This window comes from Heteronotia binoei, chromosome 1, assembly GCF_032191835.1.
Source record: "Heteronotia binoei isolate CCM8104 ecotype False Entrance Well chromosome 1, APGP_CSIRO_Hbin_v1, whole genome shotgun sequence".
Classification (NCBI taxonomy): Eukaryota; Metazoa; Chordata; class Lepidosauria; order Squamata; family Gekkonidae; genus Heteronotia; species Heteronotia binoei.
Window position 1 is genome coordinate 168,710,362 of NC_083223.1, and position 25,383 is coordinate 168,735,744.

The 25,383-nt window shown below is 39.9% G+C and overlaps 1 protein-coding gene across 5 annotated transcripts in view; it reads left to right on the forward strand.

The window, feature by feature from the left end:
- Positions 1–25,383, forward strand: part of PRKD3 (protein kinase D3) — an 86,637-nt gene that overhangs the window by 5,475 nt on the left and 55,779 nt on the right. For 3 of the 5 annotated variants that reach the window (XM_060244033.1, XM_060244024.1, XM_060244042.1), the window contains exon 2: positions 1,016–2,031. The exons of the other annotated variants lie outside the window; for them this stretch is intronic. In XM_060244033.1, coding sequence (XP_060100016.1) covers positions 1,744–2,031 — 288 coding nt within the window. In that variant the 5' untranslated portion in view covers positions 1,016–1,743. The remainder of the gene's footprint in view (positions 1–1,015; positions 2,032–25,383) is intronic. 5 annotated transcript variants of the gene reach the window in all.

A 25,383-nucleotide genomic window follows, 5' to 3' on the forward strand; every position in this document is an offset into this window, starting at 1 on the left:
ATATGAACACTAGAGTAGTGTAAAGCGGTCATTTTTATGAATTAACAGTAAGTAGTTATTGTGATTGGAGCCATATTACTGGTTTGTTAGAATTTCAGCAGTGGATGGTTAGGGTGGTGTGGTAGAAGAAGCTGAGCAATGAGGACTTTTAAAACTGATTATAGAACTCTAAACAAAGACAGACTTCTATTGTCAGTACAGTTTAGTTTGCACACACATACAGGGGTGCCATGTAAGGTCTATCCAGATATTTTTCCTATTTGTCCTGCACAAAAGGGAAATTCATGTGTATGTGGTAGCAATTGTGCTGAGGCGTGTGGGTGGAGGAACTAAATGCTACCTCTTTTTCTGGGGTTTTCTGCACTTCCTGTTAGTACAGAATATTGAGACTGGAAGCATAGTGCTCGTATGCATATGTGCTCTTAGAAAAAATAGTTAGGGGACAGTATTATAAAATATATTCCTTGCTAAAAATGATTATTGGTGATATTGTCAGTTTGATTTTTCTAGGTGAATGTATTGTGGAAGGATAAATTTTTACAAAGGGCAATCAAAACTGTTAGTACTTGCCTACTTTGGAGATATATTTAGTAGTAAACTGGGTTGTTTCAGTGTGACTCTTACACATCTGCTTACTTAACCTGCTCTGTTATGTATTTCAAATAAATTATTACTTTGTATTATTGTCCTGCACATTAAATATGATTTTAAAGTGTCATTTCACTTTCTAAAACAGGAATATGATGAGTGTTTCTGATATAATTTTTTAAATGCTACTGTTACTGTGAGCCATACTTCAATGGAGGTAGCCTGGTTATGGGTTCAAAGAAAAAGCATCATGTTCTTGGTAGGATATATGGCATGGGTAATATATCTAAATCTAATAACCTGTCAACATATGGATTGTGTTACAAGTATTTGTGAATCTAGTATTTCTGTTTTTAACGTGTATGATTATGGCATTATGTAACATTCCAAGTATATGTGGAATAACTAGCTTTTTTTCTTCCACTAGGCAATACATAGCACTTCAAAATGCTGCAGACTACACTTGTGAATCCACTGCTCATGTTTGTTGAAGCTGTATTTGTAGAAATGTTTCTTCCTTTCGTCAGATGATCATCATCTAAAAATGAGAACTTGGAGACCATTGATAGTAATCTTATTTTCTCATCTCTGTGAATTAAACCAAGAACTTCTAAAAAAAGAATAAATTCCTCCAAGACAATACTTGTGGCACAGGACAGCATTCACGTTTAAAAAACAAACTGACAGGGATATCAACGCAAGTTATAAGTCTGTGTATGGTGCTGAATCATTGAGCGCAGTAATTTTAATGGGAAGGATTCTCCCCCCCGTCCCCAAACTAAACCTAAGTGTTCTCAAAAGCACTGGAATGAAGAGCCTGTGTGAAAAAGCAGTGTCTGTTTCCGAAGAGAACAATTTCATAATGATGTAAGCCTCTCCCAACATCTGGATTTGGTGCTAAAGGCAAAGTATTTTTGATCAGCTGATTTGAAGCTCTGCAGAAAGGACCTTTCATTAAAATAACTTCTGACCAAAGTAATATTATCATCATGCACAGAATGAAAGGGAAAATGAAGATAACTTAGACAAGAGGATTTTTTTTTCTTGAACCATAAAAGGGAAGTGTGAAAATACTCTTGTAACATTGCAGGGCAAAGAAAAAAGCCTTTTTTTCTTTACTATTAAGCACTTCTTGACAAATTTAAATCAAGTCAGATGTCATCGAACGAATCTTCTCCTCCATCCTTACAGAAGTTTTCCCCATCTGCATCCCATGCTGCTGCACCCACCCCTTCATTATCTTCAAGTCCACAATCGGGACTTTCAGGTCGGCTGTCCAATGGCAGCTTCAGCGCACAGAGTCTCACTAACTCCAGGGGTTCAGTGCATGGGGTCTCCTTCTTGCTGCAGATTGGTCTTACTCGAGAGACTGTCACCATTGAGGCTCAAGATCTCTCCCTCTCCATTGTCAAAGACCTAGTGTGTTCTGTAGTTTATCAAAAGGTACAGTACAACTGAGAGCTCAGAATATTACATTCATTTATGTATTTTATTGAGCTATTTATTTAAAATATGCTATGCCTTTTAAAATATACTGTACAGACACATATAATATTGTTATTCGTAATCTTCCTTTCTCACTGAGACTCAAGATAGTTTGTGTAAGTCAAATGCAACCAACAGGATGGGACAGGATCTGGATTGCAGAAATCTGAAATGAAGCTGTGACACTAACCTGGAACAAAACATAAACACTTAACATGACACATTGCAAAAATTACTTAGTAGGAGCATAGAACAAGTTGGAGCATAAAAATTACTTAGTAGGAGTATAGGAGTCCAGTAGCACCTTTAAGACCAGCAAAGTACAGTGAGTAGAGTTATGTATAGCTGGTGGGCAGTCACTAAGCATGCAAAATAGTACCAAGTCAGAATCTATGTCAAAACAGTATAATTAACAAATTGAAAGAACAACTAGTTTGGTTTAGATACATTGGTTTAGATATCATACTTACAGCAATAGATGGTATGCATTAGTATAGTCTACAGCCCCTTTCTCTTTCCAAAAGATCTTTCTGAATAATTTTGTTACAGTGCAGCTGTTTTACCTGCATTAAGACAGCCCTCCTGAACATTTCTGTTTCACAGTTTGTGAAATGCTAGAAGTGTGGGAGAATTCCTGACCTCAAGCATGCCATTCCACAGAGTGGGGCCACCTCAGAGAACACACATGTATGGAAAGTTGTTGATTTTGTTATTTGCAGGGTAGTGCCTGCAGAAGGCCTCCTTAGCCGTGTGAAGTTGTTGCACATATGAGGGTCCAAGAAAATGAAGGTCATTGTATGGGATAGCCAGTACCTTGAATTGAATTTGGTAACTGATGGGCAGCCAGTGGAGTGACTGCAGAATGGGAGCACTATACATCTACCTGGCTCCCAATAATAACCAACAGTGGCATTCTGTACCAAGTGGAATATTGGAATTGACTTCACAGGGGTGGAATATGGTCATTAAAATAGTAAAAGTCATTTTTTTCATCTTGGTCATTTGTCAGTTTTTTAAAAAATTGGTCAGTAAAGTCAGTATTGCTTTTGTGAACATAATTTGTGGTTCTTTATTTTTGTTATTGCATTTTGGGAAAAACATTACTTCCAGTGAGGACAGATTTTTTTGTGTTTTCAAAATCTGGATGCGTTTTGATCATTTGAAAGGGCCAGCATGTCAGGAGAACTTTGAATGCTCACCTAATGGTCAAAGAAACCTCATATTGTGTATATGAAAACAAGGTATACCGTTTTAATATCACACAGGAGCTTTTACAGATGGCATGTTCATTACAAGCAATAATGTGATGAACAGCATGCTATTAAAGAGGAGAAGCAAAAAGAAAAACGAAAGAAAGGAAGGGAAAAGGCAGATAAGTTAGAAAGGTTTAAGAAAATAGTTAAAAGGATAGTATATAAGAGAAGGAAGCAAAACTGAAAAAGCTGAGACAAGAACAGAATGAGAAGAGGATGATTGCTCTAATGTTACTAAGTGATGCAACAAACGTACAGGAGGTTGCTGAGAAAAAGGATATGGTGGGATTCAATATGGCACAGCTCATGCTAGTAGGAGTAGAGATAGGGTTGCCAGGTCTTACTGGGCTTCACATGCCAGGCATGTAGCATGTCAACACTCTAACATTTTGGCTAAAAACTCCATGGTAACTGGAGATATGCCATTTTGTGTGTGTGGATTTAACTGTCTGTGGGTTGGATGGAAGGAGATTATCAAACTTTAGGTAGACCTTGGCTAATCTCCTCCTCATTCCCCGCTTCTCTCCTATATTCAACCAGTAATTTGAAGGCAACTCCCTAGAGAGGACAGGATATCCATCAAAGTTAGAGAAGATCTGCCCCAGAATGCTGCAGGAAGGAGAGGCAGTTCCTGGGTGGGAACTGCTGTTTATATTATTGAGTTTTTGGGTGGGAAGCCAGTCGGTTGTTGGTTGGAGCTTACCACAGACAGAGGCAGGTGTAGCCCTGCTCCTGGGCCAGAGATGGTGGCCATTTTGGGGGATATATTTGACCAGCTTACCTCAGAGTAATGGTATGCAGGGCAGGTACCTTATTTCATCTAGATAGGACATGAGTTTAGAGAAGGGAGAGAGATTAAGCATTTTTGTTCACGTTATTTTATTTCTTCTGTTAATTTCTGGTATGCCTGCATATAGTAGTGAGTTTTAAATAAATCCTTTGATTGTTGAAGGAGTGAAGTCCCTCTGTACCACATAGTTCCCTCAACTGTTCAGAAATGCTAGGAGTGGGCCAGTGGATTCCTATGGAGGAGAAAGTGGTAAAATGGCCAGTTGCCAACTCTCTAGGGGAGCCCCAAGGATCCATGGGAAGCCCCAGGGTTGGTTCCTGGTGGCGTCGGAGGGAGGTTAGGAGGCTGTCCTGCTTAACCAGAGTCCAAGACGGGGACAGTGGTGGCAGCAATGAACATATGAACATATGAAGCTGCCTTATACTGAATCAGACACTTGGTCCATCAAAGTCAGTATTGTCTTCTCAGACTGGCAGCGGCTCTCCAGGGGCTCAAGCTGAGGTTTTTCACACCTATTTGCCTGGACCCTTTTTTTGGAGATGCTGGGGATTGAACCTGGGACCTTCTGCTTCCCAAGCAGATGCTCTACCACTGAGTCACCGTCCTTCCGCTAAATACTCCAAGGCAGTGGAGTGGAACAGTTGCTTCATGTCAGAATCTCAGCGGGGTAGGCAGAGCTGGGGCCCGCTGGCTGACACAGGCCTGGTTCACCACAGTAACCATAGAGTTTCAGCCAAAATGCCTGAGTACTGATATGCAATATGCCCAGCATGATGATATCGTTATTGGGTAATGTCATCATGCTGATGACATTGATGTGGAAGTGGGCTGTTTGGGGGTGAGGCTTCCCCTGCTGGCCAACTGGCTGGCAGTGAATTGAAGCCCCCAAAATCAGCAGGAACCTCGATCCCAACAAGGGGGTTTGGCAACCCTAAGTAGTGAAAGTAATGGAAGAAGAAGAAAAAAAAATTGCTTACAGATGCAGTGCAGAAAATTGTTGAGAAAGAGTTCACTAAAAACTACTTATTTCAGCTGAAAACCAAAGATAAAGTAAAACCAGAGACAAGTCTTATTATACAGTAAGTTTGTCTTGTTCTCATAATGATTATTTTATATATGATTTTAGTCTGTTTTGCTGTTTTATTATATGCATTTTGTGATTATTTTTAAAAGGGATTTTTTTGCATTAAATTTTGTATAATAATGAAAACGTCCTATCTTCATAAAATATTTTTTTCAATAAAAAGATGTGAGCTGGCTATGGGGATGTTGGAGGCCAGACCAATTTTAATGAAGTTCTAGTCTTTTAAAACTTTTTTAAAATCAATAGGCTGAAATTAAATTGTTCAGTTTTTGTAAGTATTTTGTCAGTTTTTGGCCAGAATTTTGGAGATTTTGGTCTGTAAAATCAGTAATTTTGACCCTTTGACTTGTTTCCACCCCTGCTCTGAGAAGACCTATGTAGAGTGCATTACAGTAATCTAACTTTCATGTTGTCATAGTGTGGGTCCAGGTGGCCAGATCACATCTTTCAAGTTAGGGGGTCCAACTTGTGACTTAGACTGAGTTGGAAGAAAATGTTTTTTGTAGCTGCATTACTTTGCTCCTCCAGAAGAAATGCTGGGTCTAGTAACTCCTATAATACTGATCATGGTATTATAGTTGGTGGGAAGGAATGAAAACTTGCCCCCATCCCGGCAGAATGATGTAACATCTGTAGTTGAGTCTAGCAGCAACATTTAAACTTCAAAGGAGATTTTGAGGTTGTGAGCAGGAACTGAAGACCCAAGCAGTAATTAGTTTTTAGAGTATCTGTGAACCTGTGATCAGTACTGTGCAGTAGTTATGTATAAAACTTTAGTTAGATTTCTCTCCTACTCATCTTCCAAGAAAGGAGCCCCGTGGTGCAGAGTGGTAAGCTGCAGTACTTCAGTCCAAGCTCTGATGACCTGAGTTCAATCTTCAGGTAGCTGGCTCAAGGTTGACTCAGCCTTTCATCCTTCCGAGGTTGGTAAAATGAGTGCCCAGCTTGCTGGGGATAAAGTGTAGATGACTGGGGAAGGCAATGGCAAACCAGCCCATACAAAACGTCTGCCAAGAAAATGTGATGTGACATCACTGCATGGGTCTGTAATGAGTTGGTGCTTGCACAGAGGACTACCTTTACATCTTTTCCCCAAGAATCCTAGAATATGAGTTAATGTCATGGCAACTTTGGAAGGCAGGTAGGCTAAAATTCTCCCTACCCCCTGCCCTGGGATTTACTTGTGGGGAGACCTAAAGTGGTTGCTGCCTACCCTTTCTGCCAGCACTTTTCTTTGTGGGGAATTGTTGTGTTGAATTGATGCCTTCTGCTCCATGGTGTGGGTGTAGGTAAGAAATGAATTACTTCCTCCTCATCACTTTCTGATGAAATTCCTAGGGGAATGTCATCTGAACAAAGAAACATGGTAACTTGCCAAAGGCTACACAGGGAACTCTGTAGCCAAGTAGATATTTAAAGTAGACCTTCCTCACCCAGGCACTTTGATGGCTCGTCATGCTAACTTTCTGCACAAGTTTTAGGGAACTGCAATTCATGATGCACTGCTTCTGAGTGCTATGTGGGCTTTGTTCATCAAACGTGGACATTAGAGGTGTGCATTTGGTTCAGCCGAACCGAATCAACCACGGAATCACCCCTGATTCCAATTGGGGCCCATTATGCGGGAGCCGAGTATAGCTCCCCGTATACTTCTGTATAAATATTCGGAAGTATACAGATGTCAATGCAAAAGGCAGGAAAGTGGCTTCTGCAGCCTCAGGGGAGCTGCTAGCCTCCTTTCCTGCCTTTGGTAGCATTTTCCTGCCTCTCCCATAGCCTCCCTGGGATCAGGGAGGGAGGGAGGGGGAAGAGGAGCCCCAGCAGCCAATCCAAAGCATGTATTTGCAAAATGCATTACAAATGCATGCTTTGAAGGGCTTTTGTGTAGCTGATCCTCCAGCCATCAGCAACAATGTTGTTCTTTTGTCTCTGTGTGAGAGAGATTGTTCTGTGCTGGCCCTTGGCCTCAGCCTTACCAGACTTGCTTGGTGTAAGAGAACACATCTAAAAGGTAAGACAGTCTTGGGGTTCTTGTTTTTATTTTAGTTGGTAAAAGGACTTTTTAAGACTCAGAGTCCCTTTACTTGTCCAGATTTGGGTGGTGGGTACTAGCTTATTTGGGGTTAGGGGGTTCTGCTGGGGTGGGGGGGATTTTGCCAATTTGCCCATATCTTACATTAGTGAGAGGACTTTTAAAAATGCAGTGTGCTTTTACTTTTCCTGATTTGGGTGGCTTGGATTTCTCGGGGTTAGGGTGAAGGGTTTTTTTTGGGGGGGGAGGGGTTGGTAAAGTTCCTGTATTGTTAAAAGTTAAGTTTTTTACTGTTTTAAAAGGATTCTGTGTTTGATTTGTTGCTGCTTGTTGTGCTTGGCTAGCTCTCCCCATGTTGTTTGGGGCAGGGCTGGAGAGCTGGCATCTGTAGATGTGTGTTCTGTGGCAGGGAAGCTGGCACCTGGGTGAGAGACCCAGAACCAGCAGGCTTGTTGTGTTTGGCCAGTTCTCCCCGTGTTGTTTGGGGCAGGGCTGGAGAGCTGGCATCTGGGTTTGCTGCAGACCTTGAGCAGATTGTGTTTTGTGTAGCGGTGATGTTGGCAACTGGGTTTATATTGGTTCCAGGCCTGCACTGCAGGGTTCATAGAGTAGATAGAGGGATGTAGTGCATTTGGGTCCTATAGAGATTCTCTGGTGTGAAGTTAGGTTTGGCTTTGGGTGCCCCAGGAATTGGACCCCCTGGTCCAATTTTTTTTTGGCCTTGTGGGTTTTGTGTGGGACAGTGCCCTGAAGCTGCACAGCAGTTTGGGGGGCTCTCCTCAAAACCTCCTGCTCCCCAGAGCCACTTTTCCCACGACAATTACAGTGAGGAAGTGGCTCTAATTGGTTTTTTCTCACCATTGGGAGCAGTGTTCCTTTTGGGGTGCCCACAGATGGGTGCAGTCTTTTTGGGCCAGAGGGGTTTCATGCTGGGGAGTCCCCTGAAGCTGCCCTGCAGTTTTGGGGCCTCTCCCACAAACCCCCCTCTGGCCAGAGCCATTTTTCCCACAGCAATTATAGTGGAGGAAGTGGCTAATTGGGCTTTCCCCAGCATTGGGCCTTTTGGGGAGCCCAAAGACAGGGACCCCTGGCCCAATCTTTTTGGGACTTGGGGGTTTTGTAGGGGAGAGTCCCCTGTGGGTTCCCTGCAGTTTTTGGGGCTCTCCCTCAAACCCCCTGCCCCCCAGTAGCCTCTAATTATGCCCTATGTTGCCATTGATTTCAATGGCCCATAGGGTATAATGGTGGAATAGGGGCACCCTCTTTGGGTGCCCCTGGAATGGGATCCCCTGGCCCAATCTTTTTGGGACTTGGGGGGTTTGTAGGGGAGAGTCCCCTGCAGGTCCCCTGCAAATTTGGGGGCTCTCCCTCAAACGCCCTCCTCTCCAGGTGGCTTCAAATACACCCTATTTGCCATTGATTTCAATGCCCCATAGGGAATAATGGGGCCGTATATTCGGAAATAGCCGCGCATCTACCGTATATGTGGCTATTCTGACTACGGAATTCAGAAATATATGGGATTCCGAATCCCCCCCCCCGTATATTTCCGAATCCGTGCAATTCCGAATTTTTTTTTGTGCATCCCTAATGGACATTCCAGAGTAATGGAAAATTAAAATTCTTTGTGGGATTCTTGGTGCTTTAGATCATTTAAATCTTCACAGGGACTAGTGAAAAGGATCTGATTCACATGTGTGCTAAGTATTGCCTTTTATATTGCATTTGAGCATTTGCTAGTAGGATTTGAATACCTGGAGAATGATCTTGGCTAAATAAACATTTTTGCTTTATGTGTACTTTGTCAGATCCAGCTCTTTTACCAAAAAGAATGGTGTAGTACTGGGGAAGTAAATTGAAACAGTGCACTGATGGTTCAATTTGTTAGTAATGCAGTGGTTTTCTAAATTGTTTGTGTATGTTGACCTGTTAGAACTTGGTATTCTTATATTTCATTTGGGATATTTTGCGAGGTTTCATAAGAATGTAAGAGGAGCTTTGTTAGATCCCCTGGATGGCCAAGAACAGGGCACAGAGGCTGAGACCTTCCTCTGATGTTGCCTCCTGGCAGTGGCACCAGGATTCAGAGGTTAACTGCCTCTGAGCAAGGAGGGTTTGCCTCAGCCCCCATGGCCAGTAGTCACTGATAGACATATCTAACATGGATCTAATTCTCTTTTAAAGCTGTCTATTTCTTTGGCCATCACTGCATCTGCTGGCAGTGCATTCCACATTTTAATTACTTTCTGTGTAAAAAAAAAGTATTTCCTTCTGTCTGCCCTGAATCTACTGCCCAATAACTTCATTGGATGTCCTTGAGTTTTAAGTTGTTCAGGACAATGAGAACTGGGTGGATTGTGAGGCACTCCAGAGGGATCTATTGAAGCTTGGTGAGTGGGTGTCAACATGGCAAATGAAGTTCAGTGTGGGCAAGCGCAAAGTAATATACATTGGAGCCAAAGATGTTGACTCAGTGTGCAGCTGCAATAAAAAAGTAAAATGCTACACTGGGGATTCTTAGGAAGGGGATTGAAAACAACTCAGCCAGTATCATAATTCCTCTGTATAAATCTATGTTGGGGCCCCATTTGGAATACTGTGTACAGTTCTGTCCAGGTGAGTAGGGTAGCCATGTTGGTCTGAAGCAGTACATTTCTTTGTATCTGGAGAAGTGTGCTTTCATGCGAAAGCTCCTACCTTGAATAAATCTGTGTTCTGTTCTGTTCATATCTCAAAAGGATATTATAGCATTGGAAAAGATGCAGAAAAGGGCAACTAAAATAAATATTCCCCATGAAGAACGTTTGAAGAGGTTAGCTTGGATCAACAACGATCAAGTGGTCATATAAGTTTACAAAATTATGCATGGGATAGGAAGGTAAGAGAAAGAAGTACTTTCTCCTTTTCTCACAGTGCAAGAACTCACGGATAATGAAATTAATGAGCAGTAGGCTTAGAACAGATAAAACGAAGTACTTCTTCACTCAAAGAGTAACTACCATGTGGAATTCACTGCCACAGGAAGTGGCGGCTACAAGCATAGAGAGCTTCAAGAGTGGATTGGATAAACATATGGAGCAGAGGTCTATGGCCGTTAGCCACAAGATATAGATGGAGCATTGTGTTTGGGGCAGTGATGCCCCGTATTCTTGGTGCTTGGGGGGCAACAGTGGTAGGGTTTCTGGAGTTCTGGCCTGGATGGTGGACCTCCTAATGGCACCTAGGTTTTTGCCACTGTGTAACACAGAGTGTTGGACTGGTTGGTCCATTGGTTTGATCCAACATGGCATCTGTTATGTTCTTAGTATTTTGGGAGAGGGAGAAAAAATTCTCTTTGTCATCTCTGTCTACCACATCCATAATTTTATAAATCTTTAATATCTCCTCCTCTACCCCCGATTTTCCTCTTTTCTAAACTGAAAAGTCCTGGACTCTTCAGCCTTTCCACATAGGGAAGGTGCCGCCCTTTCCTGTACTTTTTCCAGCTCTGCAATGTTCTTTTTGAGATACAGTGACCAGAACTGTATACAGTATTCCAGATGAAGCTGCACCTTAGATATATTCAGGAGTATTATAATATCAGCTGTTCTATTTTCATTCCCTTTCTTAATAATCCTTAACAGACTTAGTCTTTCTCACTGCTGCAGCACACTGGGTTTACACCTTCATTGAGCTATCAACTGTGACCCTCAAGATCTTTTCACTTTTCAGACCCCATTAGCCTATATTTGAAGTTGGGATTTTTTTGTCCCATTGGTAATCACCTTACAAAAGAAGTTTCAAATGTTGGTTTATTTTACCTGTCAAGTCATTCATCACCATTTATTTTTTTCTGGCATATTGCACTTCTGACAAGTAATAATTTCTTTTGTTTTGTAGTTTATTGACAAATGTAAACGATGTACTACATTTTGTGGTTGGAAGAACCATGGAGTTCAGATGCTATACTAGTCCATACTTGCCCTTTTGCATCTATTTTTTATATATTTCTTTGTGAGAGAACATACTTAATTGGTCTACTTTTTGTTTTCATCCTGACTTCACATTTGTCTATTATTTTTTCTTGGTTCATGCTCTTAGTCTTCCTGTCCTTGGCAACTTCAGTTTCAATCAGCTTTCAGCTGAAGTTCAGAAGCACATTACAAGGGGAGCCAGTTGTACTGTAAAATAACTAAGACTTCAGACTGGGTCTTGTTCTCTCCAGTTGGCTTTAGTATAGCTTTGTGTGAACGAAGGCCTTGACTATGCTGGCAACAGCTGTAGAATGAGCATATGTCTTCTGCAGGCATAAATTTTTATGGTTATAAAGTACTCCTGCAACTGGTGCACAGGTGGCAGTTTTGCTCCAAGAGCACAGACAGATCTTTGACTAGATCTTTGGACATGACTAAGCATAAAGCTCTAAAATCGAATGTTAAGCATGTAGTTACTATAGTTGTCTTAACATGAAAGCATTACTTTGTTAAACAGAAATCAATAACCGTTATATTGGAATTCCATGATGCTAATGCCCCTCTTACCTATGTAATTCCACAGGTGATCCAGATTTTTTTCCTTTGTCTGGTACTTTATGGAAATCTAGGGCTGCTTGTGATGTTCACATCTATATGTATGAAGCTGGGGAACAGGCTTGCAGCTATTGGCTGGAATGTTGCCCTAGCAATGAAAAAGTAACATGAGGTTCGCTTAGCAGTAAAACACCTCAGGATTTGAGTCTTAACTGCGGAGTCTTTGTGTTAGGTCTTCAGAGAAGGAGTCTGAAGGGAAGACTGTGGGCTTAGGCCGGTCAGTTGTAAAGGCAACTGGACAAGGAGGCTGAGAACAGCCAGTGAGGCTGAGCTTCTTGTGGGAGACAGAGCTGTGGGTAGTCTCTGTCTCAAGGAGAGAGTTTGAAGGCAGAAGGGGGCCAAACACCAGGCACCTTCTGTGTAGAGGAAACTCTGAGGGAGATTTGCCAGCACATCAGGCAGTCTCCTTGTACAAAAGACGCACTAAAGGAGGAACTGGATTCTGGTGGTCAGCAGGGTTACCCAAGACTCAGACCAGGAAACTAGTTAGGGCTGAAATGCACGAGGTGGGAGCTAGTGTGAGAGGGTCTGGGAGCTAGTGTGAGAGGGTCTGTGAGAGAGAATATACTGACACCAGTCAGGAGTTCTGTGTGTGTGTGGAAGCAGTGATTGTCAGTTTGTTGTTTTTATAATTTTAAGTAGCCAAAGCCAGGGCTAAACAACTGAGCTGTATAGCATTCTAAGCACCCAGAAGGCACAGCCTGCCTGAAGTAGAATCTAGTAGGATTCTGAAGCCTGCCTGTTTGTTATGTTAAAGATCTTCTGCCAAAGTTATTGTTATATTTTACCTAAGCCTGCCCAATCTCTGTGAAGTGATATTTGATAATTCTGCCAATATCACTGTGAAGTGATATTTGATAATTCTGCCTGCCAACTGTTTCTTTATTATTGATTGGTTTTAATCAATATTATTTTATCCCTCTCCCTTGTCTTTTGTTATCTAATAAATATTTTTGTAGTTTTTGAATTTTAAAGCCATCTGGTGCCTATTATTTTGGGAGTCTGACAGGATTTCTGTGAGTGTGACTAAGGGACTGAGGGAAGGTGACTGGGGAGAAATTTAAAGTGGTCGCCCTCCCAAGTAGGCACGGACTGGCTCTCTCACATACACCCATACACTTATAAACTCTATAGTAAACTATATTTTGAAATAGACAACAGAGTTCTTTTTTTTTTAGGTTTTCAAACTTTCTTTATTGAAATAACAATTACGCTCACAAAAACCATATCCAGTAGAGTGATAAACTACGGTTATTACAAAGAAATGTACCTATACAATGATCAGTAACTATTCATTCACATCAATGTGTTTTCATGTATAAAGAAAGAATGTATACATAGTAATGATAAATATTCTGTATCTTAAACTCTAATATAACTCTTACAATGACTATACATCCAACAAATTATAACTATTCCTGCAATTGAGACCATTCGTCTGATATTAATTTTTGATTTGCCAAATAGTCTAGTACTAGATACCATTTTTCATCAAATTGAATTTTTAGGAAATTGCATTGCTTTATTAACGTGGTCTGTAATATTCTCCCATAATATATTGAACTTACGGTTTACTGAACCATAACGACAAGGATGGAGTCTTTTGATTCTTCTACCTGGAAGCTATTGCTGTTCTAGCTACTACTTGAACTTGGTGGCCAGTAATTTAAGAGGAATGTTTCAGGATGAAAAGGGACTTCACATCTTGTTGTTTTTTTAATGTGGCAAGATTTCTTTCCAAAATTGTTGTATTACTTCACACAACCACCAACAGTAGGCATATGTTCCAGTTTGTCTACAAGTTTTCCAAAATTTTGGAGTATTATTTTGACGATATATGAGAGACTTTTAGTGATATTAGGTACCATCTTATCATGACTGTAAATGATTGAAGTCTGACAGCTATTGTTGAAGACATTAGTGGTTTTGATTTCCATTAGTGGTTTTGATTTTCCAGGTGGCCAAACTTGTTTAACATAAGAGCCACACAGAATAAACTTTAGATGTTTGAGAGCCATAAGACATGAATTCCAGATGTTTGCGGGAGGGAAGGAAGGAAAATAGATGGTAGAGGGAGGGGGAGGGGAGGTGGAAAGAAAGCAACTAACTTTAAATGCATTCTCCAAGCCACTGACCAGTGGGGCAGAAGGGGCTTCAAGAGCCACATGTGGCTCCCAAGCCAGTTTGACCACCCCTCTTGTAGTGTATTTTCAAATTCTGTTAGGGGGTTGTTAAGCCAAATGCCCTCAAAACGAGGTTGGGGAATTAGTTAGGTGGACACCCGGCTTAATAGGAATCTTTTTACCAAATGTATACCAGGCTCAACCATCCAGATAGTAAATGCTCAATAAAAGGACTCTAATTTAATAAAATCAATTGTAATTTATTTGGAATAATAGTTCTTTCACACAAGACAAAACACAAAACAATCACACATTCACACAGGTCTAGGAAATATAGATAGATCGATAGGGGAACATATATGGATAAACAGACAGGGCGATATTTACCATCGTAGTCTTCCAGGAAGGTTCCAATGGCGACTTAAGAGGACAGGGGAAATGGACCCAAAACTGTGGCCAGAATTGGGGATGGATCTAGACAGCGGAACTGGGATACTGTTAGATGCACACATGAGTGGAGTTGGGTCAGAGGTTAAATAGGCTCCCTCAGACCCTTAGGGGCTGGGAGGTCTTGGGGAGGAGCAGGGGGAGGCTCTGTGGTGACCATGAGGGCTGGACATTCTCAGAGCCAATGGTGAGTCCCTTGCTGACACCTAATTGGATGCCAGTTTGGGCCAATGAACTTCACCTTAGTCCGGTGAACCTGGAAATTTCCAAGCTGCAATGCTGCCTGGGGCGGCTCCAAGGTATTAGACTGGGGTGAGAAATGGGAATGGCTGGATACTTAAGGTTAAATGGGATTATCTGGGAAGGTGACAATAGGGAATCAAATACTGGCCTAGGTATCACCCGGGTTAGACAAAAGACTTGGTTGAGACAGGAGATGGTTTTCCTCTTCCTTATCTTCTTCCTGGCAGGATCCATTGTCTAGGGTATTTCCAGACAATCAGGACTAACAGTTGAGCTATTAATCCATTCATGGGGCAAATGGGTTGCTTGCAGGCTCAGGGTGTGTACGTGTGACTTTCCCACTAAGAAGGAATGAGTCCAGCCTGGCAGGGTATGCTTGGATCAGGAAAGCAAGATGGAATCTGGTGGTGTTAAGCCTTTGGTTCATGGAAGCAGGCTGGAAACATGGTGGTCTGGCTTCTTCCACTGCAGTGGCCAAGACTGGGCACACAAGGAGCAGCTGGAGCATGTCTGTAGTTCTGGCTAACACCCTTCAGAGATGTAGAATGCTGCTGCAAAGCTGAGGCTTATAGTATCCACATAAGCCTTAGAAACCGTGGGCAAAGTCCACTTCTTAGAGCAGATGTGTGAGAGTCAAAACTCCAGGCACCCTGGCAACCATACTGGTGATCATGATGTCCATATGTACGAAAAGTAGGGGGCTTTTCTTCACAGGGTTTCGCATGATTTTAAGCATGCCAAACATATGATTAAGCAGAAAGTAACCCCCCCCCCAAAGAACTGACTAACCTAATGTATACTTTTCATTTCTGAAGTATACCATGTCTTAAAGAGACAATTATTTGAAACATTTGATGTTTAGACCAGTTTTTAAATATAGCAGAGTTTTGGCCTTGTGGAGACTAATTTTGATTAATAAATGTTGAATATCTTGGTAGTTGAGGCACTAGATGGTGGTGTTTAGTATTCCATATTCAGATAGATGGGTATATAAAATCATTTTGTAATATCTCCTGGGGTATTTTCTTGGACCATTCCATATTATTTCATCTAAACGTTTTGGAAAAATTTATTGCATTACATATTTTAATTCAGGCTGTGGGATCTGGGGTTTGCAATATTTTTACTATGTGTGATAAATGTATTGCCCGGTAAAACATTAAAAGATCAGGAAAGTTGAAACCTCCTTTGTTGTTGTTATTCATGTAGTATTGTAAAACTTGTTCTGGATTTTCCCCCTGCTCCAAGGAAGTTAATCAGTGTTTTATGCCATCATTTTAAGATCTGAATTAAGTATTCAAATTGGAATCCTTTTGAATTAAAAAAAAAAATTGGTAGAATAAAAGACTTTGTGAGGTTAGACTGCTCTAACCAAGACAAGTTTAATTTGTTCCATTTATTTAAAGTTATCATTAGCTCTTTGTGCATATTATTATGATTCATTTTAAGTAGATTTGACAGGTTCAATAGAATTTTGTCTCCCAGGTAGGTCAATGTCAATGTGACCCAACAGGGGTATTATCTTATGCTTCTTTGGCTTCAGATTCTGATAAGAAAAGAGAGAGCAGTTTGGATTTAGTATGGTTTAAGTCCAAATAATTAGCTAAAGTAGTCCAAAGTTTGTTGTATCTCTATAAGAGATTTAATTGGATTTGTTATATACAGTAGCTTGTCATCTCTAAAAATGAAATTTTGAGTTCCCTATTTTTTACTGTAGCACCAGAGATTAAAGTGTTATTCCTGATTAAAGAGGCAAGAGACTCTGTGGCTAGTGCAAAAAGCGAAAGGGAACCCTTGATGTGTTCCTCTTCCTAATGTAGATGATTCAGAATAGAAAATATTTATTTTTAATCTAGCCTTTGGTGATGCATATAAAGAATCTATGGTTTTCATAAATCATGACCTAAAACCCATTGTTTGCAATACAGATCTAAGGTAAGTGAATTCTATAGAGTGAAAGGCTTTTTCCACTTATAAGAAAAGTGAGCTCACGGAAATAGATTCGGCTGGCATGCATACATGTACTATGGGAAGAATAAAATGGATGGTTTTTTCTCTCACCACTATGTCAGAAATACATTACTAAATACTTGGATAAAATACAAGAAATACGGGGACGAGAGAAAACCATTATGGATAGTGCCAGCAGAAGTAATAAAAATAACAGCTGATTCTGAAGAAAAAAGAGAAATGTCATATAACCAACTGCTTAAGATTCAAGGAGACAAAATTGAATTAAAAACCTCAGAAGAGCTAAATAACAATTATGATTGGTTTCAAATGCAACAAATTAAAAGTTTGATGGAAAATGACATAAAATCAGAGGGGATTAGACGAGAACAAACAGAACTGGAAAGAGTCCTGTTAGGTGACAATGAAAAATTGATATCAAAAGTATATAAGTTATTATTGAAATGGTCTACAGAAGAAGAAGTAGTAAAGTCTCAAATGGTCAAATGGGCAATTAATGTGAATAGAGAAATACAAATGGAAACATGGGAGCACCTCTGGAAGAACTCAATGAAGATATCAACTTGTCAAAGCATTAAGGAGAACTGTTTTAAAATGATGTATAGGTGGTATATGACTCCGAAAAAATTGGCTAAGATAAGTAAGAAAATGTCGGATAGATGTTGGAAATGTAAAAAACATGAAGGTTCTTTCTTCCATATGTGGTGGACATGTGAAAGAGCGAAAGAATTCTGGAAGATGATACAACAAGAAATCACCAAAATTTTGGGCTATGATTTTAAGAAAATTGCAGAGACGTTTTTACTTGGATTACAATTAGAAAAATACCCAAAAGAAGACAGGACTTTAATTTGGTACCTGTTATCAGCTGCTAGGACTTTGTACGCGCAGCTTTGGAAGCAAGAAAAAATACCAGAGAAATGGGAATGGACCATGAAAGTTTTATCGTGGTGTGAAATGGACAAATTAACCAGAACACTAAGAGACTATGATTTAGAGATATTCAAAAGGGAGTGGAGAAAATTTAAAGGATATATGGAGAAAACTTGGAAAGTAAAGAAATATTGGACATTTTTTTAGTTGTAAGAATATATATACGGAACTTTGAGCAATCAGAAGTGCCTTTAGTATGGATTTGAACTTATAACCTCGGGGAAGTCAACATTGGAGGGAGGGGGGATGGAAATGTCATATGGGTTAATGTGAAAAAAAAAGAAAAAATTAAGAAATAGATAAGCTTTGTAACCATATGCTACCAATAAATTGTTTAAAACACCACTTATAAGAAAAGTAACACAGATTGTATTTTACATTTATTACAATAATTTAGAATATGCAATATTTAAAAAGTATTATCAGCTAGATCTCTATTTGGTATAAACCCCGCTTGATCTCAATGAAAGTATAACAAAATTCTGTTATTCAATGAGCTAGTATAGATGTGAATATTTTTAGGTATTGATTTAGCAAAGAAACCAGCCTATATGAGGCTGGAAATGTTAGATCTTTTCCCCTGTTTTGGTATAACTGTAATTGTAGCTTGTTGCCATGTGTGTGGTTGAGCACCTGTTTCCATAACATAGTTGTAAGCTGCAGCCAGAGAGCCTTCCAGAATTGAAGAAAATAGTTTGTAAAACTCTGAGGAAAACCCATATAGGGTTTTTGTTTATTTTAAAAGCTTTTATAATTTCTATTATTTCCTGTTCTGTGATTGGCAAGACTAATAAAGGTCTTTTTGTAATATGCTTGTAAATTTATGATTAGAGAAGAAAGATTGCACTAAAGATGGTATGGTTTTGTGAAGATATAAAGCTTCTTGTAGTGTTGTTCAAAAGTGATATATTCTGATGTAGCTGAAATATTTCAATATATATCACAAAGAGCTTTAATGCCAGTAGCTCACAAAGTAGAATTTTTGCTCACAAGGCTCTGCAGCTTAGAGGGAACATTGTCTCTTTTCTCTAAAATAATTCTTTGTTTTTCTCCAATTCTTCCTTCAGGGCAGCATTTACTAATAAGGATTAAGTTTGATTTTTTACTTTGAAATTCTGTTTTTTTGTGCCCACACAGCTTATCTAAGAGTGATCTGAATAGTATGATGGCCCAATATCTGTGGCTATTACCCTATTCTGCAATGAAGGTGAAATTAAGATACAGTAAATGCGTGTGTATACCTGATGCCTTGCTGAATAATACGTGAAATCTTTGGTTGTGTGATGAGATTGCCTCCATATATGTATAAATTGTTTTTGCTGTTAAAGATCTGCCATTTTACTGGTCTTTAGATTGTGTTGTAATCTATCTAAGTTGTTGTCAATAATTATATTAAAATCCCCCCTAATGTTATGAGAGTTCTCTGACAGTAATCTTGTGTTTCAGGATGGAAAACTTTTTAAAAAATGCACGTTAATATTTTACTTGCATGTTAGGCCATTCACCAATCCAATTATACACTCTCAGTCCTGAATTAATTATTGTTATGAACTTAAATTAAAAAAGCATTCTTTGTTTCTTTTTCAAAATGTTCTACTTTGTTTTATGTTCATTGTCTTTCTTGCCATTTAATTCCCTCCAGCTGTATTTTCTGTTATCATAACTGATTTATTCAACAGTGGTTCCTTTATTGGCTCATCATTTTCTGTTTCTGACATCTCTTGAAGTTCTGTTCTCCATTTTCTCCTCTTCCACCAAATCTTATGTGCTCTCATTTCTTTGAACTGCCAGCACTTGTCTTATTTGGCATACTTTTGGTTTCTTTCCAATCTCTCCCTCATGATTCAGTTTCATCCTTTGCATTGTTAACAGCAACGTTTTGGCTCTTGCTGTATCCTTAATTGACTTCCTCGAATAGTTGTGATACCCAGGAAGACACCCCTGTACTTATTCCCAAGCCATGTAACAGTTGGGCCTGCTTATAAGATCTCATTCACCTTATCTGTATTAAAATTATATATTTTCCCCAGACCAGTTAACCCTGTGCCAACAAGGGTTTGTTTCACCATAATGTAAGTGATTACAGCATAATGTTGCATGTTAAAGCACGTCTTAGTTTCCCTTCCATTATTCTATGAGTGTATGAAAACAGAACTGCAAGATTGAAAGGCACTGGTTTCAGATTTTTGATTGTTATCCTGGGAAGGTGATCTTACAAACATTTTTCAACATTTCTGTGATCTTGTATTACTTGTAAACACAGATGTCCCATCCCTGGCACATTGGTTTGGATCTGCTGAGCATTTCTACACAGACTTCTACTTGCAGACCATGACTGTATCCCCCCTGCTACTGTTTGCAGCCCAAAGTGATTCTTGAAGAGCTCTTTTTCCAGGAGAAGCATTTCAAGGAGGCAACCATTTTGGGTCACGGGGAGGAAGGAGAGATCTGCTGGATCCAAGGCATTTTTAGGTTCTCAGTTGTACATTTGGGAGCACTGCTTTTTGTTTGCATTTTAGTCTCTCCCTGCTGAAGTGTCTTTTAACCACTATTAAGGTGCACAGCATAGCTGCAGTGTCTAATTGCTATTGGTTTCCCATAGATCTGGTGAAAGAAATCCAAGGATGAAGTGTGGTCATGTTTTGCAGAAAGGAGCCAATGCTGTTTTGTGCTGTTATACTGTGACAGAAATCCTGTCTTCAGTTTTATGACTTAACAGTTTTGTCTTTCCTAAATGATATAAGTAAAGTGACTCCCTGCCTTTGTATTGGCAATACTTGAATTCTCCAGTCTCAGTAATGGAAGAAATTTGCAGCTGAGACTGATTCCAGGGAAGTTGAGCCAGAACAAAGAATCATAGAGACACAACAGGCAGTCTCTACAGTTGATGGATACTTCAGGCTTATAGAAGCTTTTAATTTCTTGTATCACTGTAGCAGTTCTTTCTTCAGGTAGAGTTTGGACATTTCTTGTGAATCCTATTTTATATGTTACTGTTTTATTTTCTTCAAATCATGAGCAGCCCAGTAAGACTACTTCAGAGAGACATCACTAACCTTTAGATGACTAAGCATACTGTACTGAGCTTGTGAAAACAAGTCTGAAGTATTAGTATTTCATGTTTTGAGAGTGATAGTGAATTATTTACTGTCCTTATTGAGAGCTCCTTAACCAAAAGAAGTCAGGAAAACAAGAATTCTTTCTTTTTCTTTTTTATAGTTTCTTTATTCTTTAGGTCTAGCATGACAACATCTGTTCAGATTTCCATTTAAAGCAATGTTCTCCAGTTATTTTAAAAGTTCTTTCTCTTCCTCACTACAAACACATCACTCTTTTTGATCTGTCTCACCGCATCGAAGTTCCTTCTATGTGAGCTGTTTCTGCTTATGTCTGAGTGCAATTTCCCCATCCTTTTAGTTGTGTCTTTGAAACTGCCTTCTGTTGTTGTCTGTCTTTTGATCGTTGCCTCTTATGCCATCTGTAAAGAATATGTTTCAGATTTGTCATATCTCTTCTTCATCTTGGTTCATGAAGGTTTCTTTCATAATAGCCAATAGTTTGGCTTTCCGTTTAAAAATATAATTGATGGCTACAGGTCAAATGAAATTTTGATTAAAACCATGAACAGGAAGCAAAGCTAATTTTATAATAAAAATAGGTGGGGGAAAGCATTGTATACCTCTTTGCTTCTAAGAATAAGAAGTTATAGATGTATAGAAAATGAATGGAGCCATTTTACTTCCCCACTAATGTTTAGATGAATTTTCTAGAAATTTTAGTGTAAGAATTGCTCTTTCAGTAAGAATAAACACAACTTTTTTCATGAAATGTAAGCATACCACTCATTGTTTTAGGTGTTGTGACTGAACTCTTGCTGATCCACTAGTGGATTATATTAGTGTTTATAGGCTGGTCTAGAACTGAAATACCAGTTTTAAGACTATATTCTCTTGGAAATAATACTTTTGGGACCAAATAAATAGACAATAACTTGTTAGGCTATTTCATTTAAATATCTAGGAGATGTATAAATTAAACTGTGCCCTTCATTTTGTGAATATGGTGATAATTTAGTTTCAGGGTTAGATGCTGGATTGGAAACTAATTCTGTGCATGCTTTTCTACTTCAATTTCATCTCTCCTGCTCCTATATTTTTCCACTACCTTCCCTGATAAACTTCATATTTGTTTTGTTATAAAGTACAGAAAGTGCTGTAGTTCCTTGTTTGTTTGGGGTGGGGGAGACTGAGTTGGAATGATTTAGCTAAATTTGGGTCCTCCAAAGCTTTAGAGATGATGAATCCTAAGTACTCTGCACTGGGACAGCCCCCTCAAGGTTAGACTTCTGAGTGAGCTATCTGTTGGTGGAAGGAATGTTATAATGGCCTCTTACATAAGCGGTAGTTCTTTGTCCTACTTCTTTCATATGTACCAGTTACACTTAGGATGCATACCAATGATTCTAAAAACCAAGAGTAACTTCTTAGCAGCAGTTGCCAGACAGATAATTGAACAAATGCTATTTAATATCGGTTCTGCTTCTTGCCCATAGTTCTATCTGTCTGCCACTTGAAAAAAGTCTAAAGCACCAGTGCCACATCTATAGAAGTTAAAGTTCATTTCTTAAAAGTGAAACATTGCTCTGGGAGTAGTGCTATTAATATTGGAACTGGTGTAATTTGTATGAACTGTTGCCTGACTGATGGAGTGAAAAAATGAAATGGAGACACATACTGTTTTTCAATTAAATAATATGATGCCTTCTGAAATGCTAGATCATATGGACACCAAAGATCTAATCTCAGTTGTATTGTGACTCCCATTAATGCTTCATCAGTCAAGACTTTGGCAGAGTTTACTATTTAAAAAGGGCATTCAAAGGTGATTTCCTGTATTCAGAAGGAATTGTTGAACTTATTAAAAATTGCTTCTAAGAACTATGTCATGTGATCTACAAATCAGCTTTTCAGATACATCACTTTCAAGCAAATGTAAAGTCATGGGAAGCCAGTGGAGAAAATTTGCTTAAGATGAGGTATAAGTAGGTGTTTGGATATAGTGTTCAGTGTAGCTTGTTCTTGGAAACACTGTTTGTGTGTGTGTGTTTCAATAGGATCATACAAATCCTTAGTGATTATCTAGATATGCAAATGAATTTTGCTTACAGTTCCTCCCCTCCAAGTTTAAGTTCTGTTGGAAAGCTGTATGGATGATTTCTTATTTTTTCATATACAGCCATCCTGAAAGAAAAGGGTTTTTTTTTTTAAAAAAAGCTATAAATCCCTAAAGGTAATAGTTTTATCAGGACAAATAATCCTACTATAATAGTTTGCACAATTTAATAACTCATAATGCATTATTAATTGCTTGTCAAAGTGCTTTACCATCATATTTTCTTTCCATTGATTTATCTGTGCATTTTAGTTGCTATTACTGTTGTCTCTGCTGAATGTTGTCTCTGCTGAATGGACCTGACCTAGTGAGTACTCTAACCTGAGAGCCCACAGCTAAAGGGGGATATTACACTGGAGAGCCATTGCCAATCTGAGTAGACCTGGGGTATGGGGAGAGAAGCTTGCAATGCCATTTTGTTGTTTTCCCAGGCTCAGAGCATTTTATATTTTTAGTTTCTGCTGAGCTCCTTGTGCTTTTTCTTGATACTTTATTTTAAAAATTGTATTGCCAAATCCCACTATTCCCCCACGTTTCCGTTTTCAACAAAATATTGCAAAAGTTTTAAGCATCAAAGATTTCAGGTTTTCACGGCTGGTAACATCATTAGGGTTAATGATGTTAGGGTTAGGGGTTTTCACTACCCTTCCAGGAAGCCCCACCAAACAATGGGCACATTCACAAACCAATTGCCCTTTCATCACACCCCCTCCAGCCTAGAAATAGCAGCTCTCCAGCAGCCCTGGCCCCACTCAATGCACAGCAGCCAAGAAGGTCAGAGCGCCTGCTCCAGCTGCAACTCCACTGAGGATGTTCTCCGCAGCTGAGAACGAAACGTCTGGAAGGCAAACTTTCTCCAGTAGAACACGGCACTTGAGCCCGAAAGATTCTACAAACCCTAATGAGTTTTAAGCATGTTTGTATTTTAAGTTTAAAATAACATCTTTGTGTTTGTCTGTGTCCTTTATAAAGTTTATATCTCTGCTGCCTCATATTTTATGACACACATGGCCTGGCCGCACAAAGTCCTATTTGTGTCAGATTTGGCCCTCCTCACAAATGAGTTCAATACCCCAGGCTTAGATCACTCAGGAAGATCCTTAACTTAAAGTAGGAGTGGGGAATATCCAGCCCAAGGGCCATTTACAACCCTCAAGATCACTTGGTCTGGCCCTCAAGGATTGCTGGGCCGAGCTGAGCCATATGGCGGCCTCCCTGGCTGGTGAGGATTGCGAGGCCCAGCTGTGCTGTGCAGCAGCCTCCTCGGCTGGCTGGCAGGAATTGCGGGGCCCAGCCACGCTGTGCGGCGGCCTCCCTGTGGCCTGGCTGGCCAGCCAGGATTGCTGCAGGGCCTGGAAAAGTTACTGTCACAGTTCAGGTAAGTTTCCCCCTAATTCTTTATTTTCCTTTCTTTCTGTTTCTTCCCCTCATTTCTTTGTTTCCCTTTTTTCTCCCCATTTCTTTATTTCCCTTTATTCCCCCTTTCTTCCTCCCGCTTCATTTTCCTTTCTCCCCCCCCCGCATTTCTTCCCTCCATTTCATTTCCCTTTCCCTCAGAGGACCCTTCATGGTAAGTCCAATGGGCTGCTTTAGAGTTCTGTCCTATCTTTTTCCCCAGCATACCGATATTCTTGTGCAGAGGATTTTTTTTTAAAAAAAGAGCATTTAGTTGTGAGTTCCCACCTGAAATCTGGTGTGCCTCAGTCACAAATTTACAAACTTTGTGAGCAAAGCCTTTGTCAGAAGGTGGGAGGAAATTCATTGTCTGGCTCCTGTGACCAGTACTGGATGGTACAGAGGAACTTTTTATGTATGCAGTGTAATGTAGCTTTGATGAGGTTGAAGCACTTCAGGAAAACTGAAGCCCACTATTATAGAGTAACAAACAAAGTGGCAGCACAGTATATTACAGACCAAACTCAACACCACTGTGTATATGAACAATAAAGAATTTATAAACCTGAAGAATCTTTTCTTATTTTCCAAAGATACCTTATACACAGTACAGAAAATTTTTCAAAGGGGGGTGGATTCCACAACACAAATTTCTAAACAGTTTTATCACCTTTGCTCCATACAATTTTTATAGAGAAGTTCCTTGCTGAAACTTCCTTTTAGAGCAGGGGTGTGGCCCTCGGGGATTGCTGGACCGAACCAAGCCATGTGGCGGCCTCCCTGGGACCTGGCTGGCCAGTGAGGATCATGGGGCCCAGCCGTGCTGTGCAGCAGCCTCGCCAGGGCCAGGCAGGGATCACAGGGCCCAGATGTACTGTGCGGCAGCCTCCCTGGGGTCTGGCTGGTTGGCCAGAATTGCTGCAGGGCTTGGAAAAGTTACTGTCACAGTTCAATTTGCACTTGATTATCCCAGATGGTGTGGCCTAATATGCTAATGAGTGTGTGACCTAATATGCTAATATTAGGGGATGTGGTCTAATATGCTACTGAGTTCCTGCTGGACCTATGCATTTGCTTAGGGCGGCAGGCCGGGTGTGTGTGTGCGTGTGTGCCAGATTAGGCTCTCCCCACATGACTTCAAATAATAAAACAATTATTTGCATTAATTTTGTTGGTCTGAATCATTCTTCCTCAGCAGAGCACTGTTTAAGTTGATAATTTTTTATGACCCACGAATGATGTTATAAATATCCATATGGCTCTTGGCAGAAAAAAGGCTCTCCACCCCTGTTTTAGAGC